The sequence below is a fragment of the Borostomias antarcticus genome (genome assembly GCF_949987555.1).
Source record: "Borostomias antarcticus genome assembly, chromosome: 17".
Lineage (NCBI taxonomy): Eukaryota > Metazoa > Chordata > Actinopteri > Stomiiformes > Stomiidae > Borostomias > Borostomias antarcticus.
Genome location: NC_140250.1, coordinates 15,235,874 through 15,245,873, shown reverse-complemented (window position 1 = coordinate 15,245,873; position 10,000 = coordinate 15,235,874). Strand labels below are relative to the sequence as shown.

The window sequence follows — 10,000 nt, the reverse complement described above, 5'->3', positions numbered from 1 at the left end:
CCCTCACTACAGCCCACCAGGGTAGAGTGACGGTGGTTCTGTTTGTACTGGAGATGGAGTGGATCCTGAGTACGGGCCAGGACAAGAACTTCACCTGGCACTGCTCGGAGAGCGGCCAGCAGCTGGGAGTCCACCGGACCTCCTCCTGGGTCTCTGGACTCCAGTATCCTTCACTATGACACGGCTCTCTGAAATACTGGATTCTGATTGGACAATCACACGTTCTACCAGTGAATTATTTCTCGATAATTCACCGGTTACGAGCAATATTCACTGCTGCTAAGGGCAACTCATTATGTCTATGGGCGACAGTTGAAAGTTTGAAAGTTTAAACATTCTAAACAATAACGGTTTGGCTGTTGTAGCTTAAGTTCAATCTTTGAAAACGTCAGTTGCCTTAGCCCACAGAACCATTTCCCTGGCGAAATAAAAAGTGTAGTCTTATTAGTATTAATGTAATTCGTTAGTAGCAGTGTAATAAGCGGGATAACGTTAAAAAAATAAGAAAAAAAGAAGAGTCCTTCAGTGTTACAAAACCTCGGCTTCACCTCAGGGTTCCGAGTGCACTGTCAGGCTCGTCTTTTTCCATAATCACCAGCTGGCCAAACGCTATCCCTTACCTGACACGCTAAGCAGTACATTTCACTTAAGTGCACTACCGACTGCATGGACACTCCCGAGTGCACTTCACTTGCACTCTGTACACACTACAAAGCACACTTCACTGGCACCATGTACACACTACCAAGTACACTTCACTAGCACCCTGTACACACTACCAAGTACACCTCACTGGCACAGTGTACACTCTACCAAGTACACTTCACTGGCACCGTGTGTACACTATTGAGTTGACTGGAGCTGAGCTGAGCTGACATGGTTCCAGACCCCCCCTGGGAGCTGTGCTGAAAGGACTCAGTGATATGCAACAGCACAGCATGATGATGGTGTAGGACAGGTATTTCTAAAGGGACGTTATAATCACCTTGAAAGGTCACGCCTGGAGGTTTCCTGCTCCATCCACACTCAAGACTGACTGAGAGCTCAGCGAGATTTGCAAACCCAGTCATTTTTGATTTGTGCACAGCGTGTGTGTGGGTGGCGTTTGTGTGGGTGGTGTTTGTGTGTGTGCGCATGCGTGTGTGTGTGCGTGTGTGTGTACGTGCGTGTGCGTTTTCAGTGATGAAGAGATGAAAGTGCTTCACTGCTACTCATATCAGTGAGCAGTCTGAGGGTGTGTGCTACAGAGCAAGGCTCAAACACTGTTTGGCACAAGAACTGAGCTTCATGCATTTTAATGGAACGTATACATATGGAGCAATTAGTCATTCATCGTCTAATCTTAGTTAAAGATGGGAGTAAAGTAGTTTGACGATTTTTCTGATATTTTATTTGGCATCTATTTGCCAACCATTTTGTTTATTTTCTATAGTTTTAGAATTTTTCATAAAACTAATTTAGTCACCAACTGAAGGCACTAAAGAGTGAAAATAGTTGGAACATGGTTTTAATTGTTTATCCTTGGTTGCCAGTGATGCATAACAACTGCTCACTTGACTTGGCCTGCTATATCGGATTAGTACTGTGGAGTTTTTCAGACGAAGGATAAATTAAATTATATCTTGTGGGACGATTTGTCTTCTTCTCTGTGGTTATGTAATCACTTGGCCTTCTGAACCCATGCCAGCAGGAGGACTGGGTGTCTTTGTGTCTTTGGAATTTCACTGGAGGTTATTGCTCAAGAGTCAACTCGCTGACATTTTGTAAATATTTTGCTGTTGACAGACATTAAAAGATAAGACTGTGGTCTTGTAAGCTGTGTCCAAATAACAATGGTGGTGACCAGGCCACTGCGTTCCTTGTTAAGGATTTGTGTTCATGTTGCGGTCGTAGAAGTGTCAACCTTAACCCCACGTCCCCCAGGTTTGATGTTGAGACCAGGCACGCCTTCGTGGGCGACCACTCGGGGCAGGTGACCATACTTAAGTTGGAGCAGGACAGCTGTTGCCTGGTCACCACCTTCAAAGGACACACAGGTACACACACACACACACCTCTAATCTGTCACACAACCTCAGATCTGTGCAAAAAGTTCCATCCAAATCTATTCATATTCCGCATTCCATGTTTTTCCCTGATATAATTTCTACTCTGTTCCTGAAACCAACATGACCCTTACCAGAGCATCTCACACCAGGACAAGACAGAATGACTAATTGTCTCCTACCTATTCTAAGTAGCACTTCATTTGGAAGGTCGACCTTTAGAGCCTCTAGTATAGATACTCAAGTAAATAGCCACTTAATATCCCCTAAACCAGGGCTTCTCAACCTTTTGTAACTTAAGGCCCACTTTTGATTGTTAAAAATATTCTGAGGACCACCTAATACATGATTTTAAAAAAAACTGGTGGTCTGTCACTTTTCGCATCCGAGGGAACGTTTGCTAGCGAGCTACGCTAGCTGAACACATTCGGATGTGATTGGTGCGGTGATATTCGAATGTAACTGGTCATTGAAATTCTGCATTTTAAAGGAGTAGTAAAGGGAAAATGCATGTTTAGCCCTGTTTTAAGGTTACTTATGATCATATACAATGGTTCAGATCAAAACGTTGACAAAACTAGCACTTTGGAGAAAGTTGATAATTGCTCTACCACTGTTTTGGTCATACAATGGATGTGGGTGGGCACCTTGAAAAATCTTACAAAAACATGTTAAACTTTTGATTTCAAAGACAAGAAGCTCACCGAGGGGGTAATTGATGTCCGTTGGTGTTCTGACATCAAATTCACCGTAAAGTATGAATCCTGTAGGGTTTTATTGATCATTTTATGAAATCCATTGACTTGTATTGAAGCAACCGTTGTAGATGTGTAGATCAATCCGCAGTGGGGATTCAGGAAGCGGAACTACTTACGGTAGCTATTGTTATTGTTTATGTTGCTAGGCTACCTAGTTTGCGGAAGTTTACACACGTATGTGCTGCGACTAAATAATTCTATGCTAAATATTTTAAAAAGCCTTTCCAGATGAACTAGAATCTTACTTTATGGCGAATTATATGTCAGAACGCCAACTAACACCTCGGTGAGTTTCTTGTCTTTGAAATTGAGAGTTTAACATGTTTTTGGAACACATCCATTGTATGACCAAAACGGTGGTAGAGCAATTATCAGACTTTATCAAAAGTTCTAGTTTTGTCAACGTTTTGATCTGAACCATTGTATATGATCATAAGTAACCTTAAAACAGGGCTAAACATGCATTTTCCCTTTGCTACTCCTTTAACTTGACATTTTCTACAAGTGAATTCTTGAGTACATTTAGATATGAAAATAACTAGCTTTGTAAATTACCAAACGTAATTTTTATTTTTTCTAACCATTTGTCAGTCGGCTGCCACTATCTCTGCGGCCCACTTGATGGCGCTTTGGGGATCACTGGTTGAGAACGGCTGCACTAAACCAAATAATTTCTAGCAAAAAATCACATTTGGCCAATCAAGTGTTTTCTATTCCTATGTCAGCTCTACTAGTGGTTAATGTTTGAGCATGCTCACCACCACGCCTCCTCCAACTTTCTGTTCTAGAACACTCATGACTGATACTGTACTAGGGCTGCTGACACCGCCACTGTTCTAGAACACTCATGACTGATACTAGGGCTGCTGACACCGCCACTGTTCTAGAACACTCATGACTGATACTAGGGCTGCTGACACCGCCACTGTTCTAGAACACTCATGACTGATACTAGGGCTGCTGACACCGTCAACTGTTCTAGAACACTCATGACTGATACTAGGGCTGCTGACACCGCCACTGTTCTAGAACACTCATGACTGATACTAGGGCTGCTGACACCGCCACTGTTCTAGAACACTCATGACTGATACTAGGGCTGCTGACACCGCCACTGTTCTAGAACACTTATCAGCTGAGTAGCACATGTTTACCATATGCAAATATACTGGGCTAAAGCAGCAGGTCATATTTCAGCATGCCAGTATGAGAGCAGGCCTGCTGAAGGAAGAGGGTCACAAGGACAGAGGACTACTGTGTGTGGGTTATCAAAAAGCACGATGCTCTGCTTATTTTGGCCACATACTCTTGTTTTCAACTCTTCAAAGCCACTGCCAGCTTCCTTAGAAGACTATCATTTTATTTTAACGAGGCTTAAGTGTTTCTGTGTGTTTGTTGTTGTGTGCACTTGCTCACTTGTGTGCACATTGTGTGTGTGTGTGTGTGTGTGTGTGTGTGTGTGCGTGTGTGTGTATTCCCGACCCAAGGCAGCGTCACAGCTCTGTGTTGGGACCCGGTCCAGAGGGTCCTGTTCTCCGGCAGCTCGGACCACTCCATCATCATGTGGGACATCGGGGGACGCAAAGGCACCGCCATCGAGCTGCAGGGACACAAGTAGGACATACACACACGCCTCACACACACACGCCTCACACACACACGCCTCACACACACACGCGTCACACACATACGCCTCCCTCAGACACGCCTCCCTCAGACAAGCCTCCCTCAGACAGACCTCCCTCAGACAGATCTCCCTCAGACACACCTCCCTCAGACAGACCTCCCTCAGACACGCCTCCCTCAGACAGACCTCCCTCAGACAGACCTCCCTCAGACAGACCTCCCTCAGACACGCCTCCCTCAGACAGACCTCCCTCAGACACACCTCCCTCAGACAGACCTCCCTCAGACACGCCTCCCTCAGACAGACCTCCCTCAGACAGACCTCCCTCAGACAGACCTCCCTCAGACAGACTCCTGCTCTGTCACCAGTACCAGGCACCATAGTGCCCCATGTTCATTTAATTTAATTTCAAACCTTTATTTATCGTATTACTCGTAGAGCACTGAGGTTTTTCCGCATTTACAATGTTGACGAGTTCACACAAATACAGAACAAATACAATACACAATAATAATAATGACAATAATAATAATAATAATTTAAAACGGTTACAGGTCAAAGTACAAATGTCAAGAGCCATGGATTTAAACTCTGCGATTGAAGGAGGTACCTCAAGCTTTAGAGTCTGTTGTAAAGTATTCCAGGTATAAGGGGCATCATGGACAAAAGCAGATCTACCAAGTTCAGAATGCACTTGAGGAACCCTGAGAACAAGCTGATCGTAGCCGATCGTAGTACCACAAGATGGAGCTCAAGCACGAGTGTTCATAAGTGGTTGTATGTGTACAGAATGGGCTACAGTGCCCTGTGTAATTATTGGAACAGTGAAGCGTTTCTTGTGGTTTGGCTCTGTACTTTGGATCTGATATAATACAAGCTTGTGCTACACTACCAAGCTTCACTGTAGGTATGGATTACTTCTGACAAATGTTCCTATTGAAGTGACTGCATTCAGACCTAGCTGGTTGTCCCATACCGGGAGCATTCCCCCGTAGATCGGGTGGTTTGGGCATATGTGAACACAGTAATCACTCGCGGTTCCGGAACAAGTCAACCGGGCTGAGACCACCTAGAGAGGGTGGTCTCAGCCTGCTTGCAATCGCCCCGCGAGACGATTCGTTTACATGTTACCCACAAACCCCTACAGCTCATTGTTGTACCCTGCACTGTCGCAAACATCGCCGTAGAAGATAAACAGCGCGGCGTCACAACAGTGCCAACAAACGTCTGGACACGTAAACACATGGTGGACCATCTCTGATAAACAGACGATGAGTCGCAGTCGTGGATCAATCAATAGCACATTGTTCTCTAGCCGTAATCGTGATGTCTGCTCAAACTGGATATAAGCTTTGATTGATTGATTGATTGATGATGTCCAAATACCAAACACTACCAGTCAGCGCTATTCTACACGCACGCCGCTGATGCTCCATTTTCGATTACGGGTCGTAATCCCCCGGCTCTGTCCCCTCTGACCCCCCCCCCCCCCCCCCCCCCCGGCTCTGTCCCCTCTGACCCCCCCCCCCCCCCCCCCCCCCCGGCTCTGTCCCCTCTGACCCCCCCACCGCCCCGGCTCTGTCTCCACTGACTCCCAGACAGACAGACAGACAGACATACATACATACATTAATGCTCATAGTCTTGACTACTTTATTATTGTATATAATGTTATTCAGTCCCAATACGTTTGGCACTGGACTTTAACCTCACAGTCACAAGTACAGAGCCAAAACAACAACACTTCACTGTTGCTATGCATTGCATTGTACAGTACATAGCAATCGTGTGTGTTTGTGTGTTTGTGTGTGCGTGTGTGTGCTTGCGTGCGTGTGTGCGTGTGTGTGTGTTGCGTGTGCGTGTGTGTGCGTGTGCGTGCGTGTGTGTGTGTCCTCTCCCAGTGAGAAGGTCCAGGGCCTGAGCTACGCTCCACACACCCGCCAGCTCATCTCCTGCAGCTCTGAGGGAGGCATCGTCATCTGGAACATGGACGTCACACGACAGGAGGTGAGAGAGGAACGGCCACACCCAGAACCAGAGAGGGAGGGAGGGAGGGAGGGACACACCCAGAACCAGGGAGGGAGGGAGGGAGGGACACACCCAGAACCAGGGAGGGAGGGAGGGACACACCCAGAACCAGGGAGGGAGGGAGGGAGGGAGGGACACACTCAGAACCAGGGAGGGAGGGACACACCCAGAACCAGGGAGGGAGGGAGGGACACACCCAGAACCAGGGAGGGAGGGAGGGAGGGAGGGACACACTCAGAACCAGGGAGGGAGGGACACACCCAGAACCAGGGAGGGAGGGAGGGACACACCCAGAACCAGGGAGGGAGGGAGGGACACACCCAGAACCAGGGAAAGAGGGAGGGAGGGAGGGACACACCCAGAACTAGGGAGGGAGGGAGAGACACACCCAGAACCAGGGAGGGAGGGAGGGACACACCCAGAACTAGGGAGGGAGGGAGAGACACACCCAGAACCAGGGAGGGAGGGAGGGACACACCCAGAACCAGAGAGGGAGGGAGGGAGGGACACACGCAGAACCAGGGAGGGAGGGAGGGAGGGAGGGAGGGAGGGAGGCGGAGGAGGCAGGGAGAAAGAGGAGGTGAAGGGAGAGGGAGGTTGGGAAGATCTTGTTGCCACCAGAGGGAGATCAGAGGATCATGCAAACCCACACAGACACACTACTGCCCTGCCTCCTCTCTCAGAAGACTAAAACAAACAGCTTGAGTGTGAATCTCTGTGTCTGGGTGTGTTACATGCAGTGTGACGCAATGTTATGCCCTGGAGTGTTGGTTTGGTTGGAGTGTGTGTTTCCAAACCAGCTCAAGGGAAACACATGAAAGGTCACAGAAACAAACTCAGAATCCCCTCTCTCTCTCTCTCTCTCTCTCTCGCTCTCTATGTATCTCTCTCTCTCTCTCACACACACACACAAACTCAGAATCCCCTCTCTCTCTCTCTATGTATCTCTCTCACACGCACACACACAAAAACTCAGAATCCCCTCTCTCTCTCTATGTATCTCTCTCTCTCTCATACACGCACACACACACACATACAAACACAAAATAACCTCACTCTCTATAAAACATGCTCAGTCAAGCCCCATCCTCTCCTTCTCCTGTCCTCTCTTCTCCCTCGACAGTGAGTTGGTGAGGGTGTGATAATGACAGTGGGCTGGTGAGGGTGTGATAATGACAGTGGACTGGTGAGGGTGTGATAATGACAGTGGACTGGTGAGGGTGAGGGTTAGGGTTGGTTTAATGGTCGTCCTGGTAACCAGCAGTCAGTCTCATTGGGCCTCCTTTGCTCCAGTCTCCCTGTAGAACTGCTTTACTACCCATTACCTTCCATCTCACTGCTCTCTTCTCCTCTCTCTCTCTCTCTCTCTCTCTCTCTCTCTCTCTCTCTAGTAGTAGTAGTAGTAGTAGTAGTAATAGTAGTAGTAGTGGTAGTAGTTTTTCAAACCTTTATAACCTTTATAACCTTTATAACCTTAACCTTTAACTCCAAACTCGTGAAGCACTGAGGTTTCCCTCATTTTCAGTGATGACGAGTTCAATCAACAAAACAAATGCAATATACAATAATAATAATAATTAAAAAGTTACTAGTGGAAGTACATCGGTCTAGAGCCATGGATTTAAACTCTGCTCAAGCTTTAGAGTCTGTTGTAAGTTATTCCATGTATAAGGAGCATCAAGCAGCCCTTCCAAGTTCAGAATGCATTTGAGGAACCCTGAGAACAAACCGATCATTTGATCAGGTCTGGTACTATAGGTGTCAAGGCTCCAGTCCAACAGAGATGAGATGTAAGGGGGAAGTTGACCAATAATGGCTTTGAAAATAAACAAATACCAGTGATAGTTACACTCTAGAGAAAGAGATGGCCAGCCCACCTTATGATAAAGAACACAGTGGTGAGCGTCATATCTATCACCCGTAATAAATCTTAGGGTGGAGTGGTAGAGTCCAATGGTTTCAAGGTTGTCATGGAAGCATGTCTATAGATAGTGTCACCATAGTCTAATACTGATAGAAAAACAGCTCGAACAATTCTCTTCCTACTGAACATAGGAAATCTAGAACGGTTTCTGTACAGGAAGACAAATTCCTGCCACATCTTAGAGGCTAGATTATCTACATGAGACTTGAGAGGTTATCATCCAACCATAAACCAAGATATTTGTACTCTATGACTCTCTCAATATGCAGGCCATTAGCAGTTGAAAGGTGGAGTCTATCATAATCAATAGTCCTGGCTATAGAGAACCACATAAATTTAGATTTGCTAGGATTTAGGACCAGTTTAAGATGGTGAGAGCTTCTTGTAGTACATTAAAAGCAAGTTGCAGATTAACAATGGCTTCCTGAACAGTATCCGCAATACAGTAGACAACTGTATCATCAGCATATAAATGAACATGAAAGCCAGTTAGTATAGAGACAAGGGCCGGGTTTCCCGAACGAGTTAAGAGGCACTTAACTCCAAAGTACTTCTTAACTCCCATACAAAGGGTTGCTTAAAGGACAATGCTCGTTTTTGACAACCTGGACCTTATTTACGACATATTATAAGACGTTTGACTCACCGAGATCACTTTGGTGTAGTTCGGAGGCATGTAGAAGAAATTTAAAATCCAGCCCGAGCCAGTATATCCATGTAATGGCGGTGGTCGGGGCACTTAGAATGCAGTTTCTAATAATCTATTTTCTGCCGCGAAACGGTTGTTTTCATCAATCTGTCTTGATGAATCGCTAGCTGTGCTTACATAGAGAGCATAGGCCTGTTGTGGTATTTCACATGCCTCTGTAATATGATCTTTAGAAACATCTTTAGACACAAAATAGCTTCCTCACTTGCTCCAGCACTAATGCGCACAGCGCGCAATCGTTGCTCCAGCACGCTGTGCGCATGCGTGCTGGAGCAAGTGAGGAAGCTATTTCGTGTCTAAAGACGTTTCTAAAGATCATATTACAGAGGCATGTGAAATACCACAACAGGCCTATGCTCTCTATGTAAGCACAACTAACTTCGAACATGCCTCCGAACTACACCAAAGTGATCTCGGTGAGTCAAACGTCTTATAATATGTCGTAAATAAGGTCCAGGTTGTCAAAAACGAGCATTGTCCTTTAAGAAGGGTTCCTTAAGAAGGTTATTTATCGGGAAACCCAGCCAATATCATTAGGTGGTGAAAAGGACAGGACTCAACACCGATCCCTGGGGCACACCTTTAGCTAGAGACAGGAAATCAGATTGAATGTTACCCGACTTCACACACTGACATCTTGATGAAAGATAATCCTGAAACCAGTCACAAGCATCTCTATCCAAACCAATACTAGATAGTCTGTTTAAAAGAAGCTGGTGAACGACTGTATCAAATGCTTTTGAGAGATCTACAAAGAGGTAGTAGTAGTAGTAATAGTAGTAGTAGTAGTAGTAGTAGTAGTAGTAGTAGTAGTATACCACTTTCACAGTGTGTTTTCTGGATGAATACCCCATAATCTGCATACTGTGTGATTAAATCGTGTGCCTGTATGACCCCGTCTCTCTTGTG

General features: G+C 46.0%; 1 protein-coding gene across 1 annotated transcript in view; it reads left to right on the top strand.

Annotated features, from left to right (window-relative positions):
• wdfy2 (WD repeat and FYVE domain containing 2) overlaps nt 1-10,000 on the top strand; it is a 17,771-nt gene that overhangs the window by 3,708 nt on the left and 4,063 nt on the right. The window contains exons 5-8 of the mRNA XM_084452360.1: nt 13-163; nt 1,924-2,036; nt 4,291-4,417; nt 6,332-6,437. Coding sequence (XP_084308486.1) covers nt 13-163; nt 1,924-2,036; nt 4,291-4,417; nt 6,332-6,437 — 497 coding nt within the window. The remainder of the gene's footprint in view (nt 1-12; nt 164-1,923; nt 2,037-4,290; nt 4,418-6,331; nt 6,438-10,000) is intronic.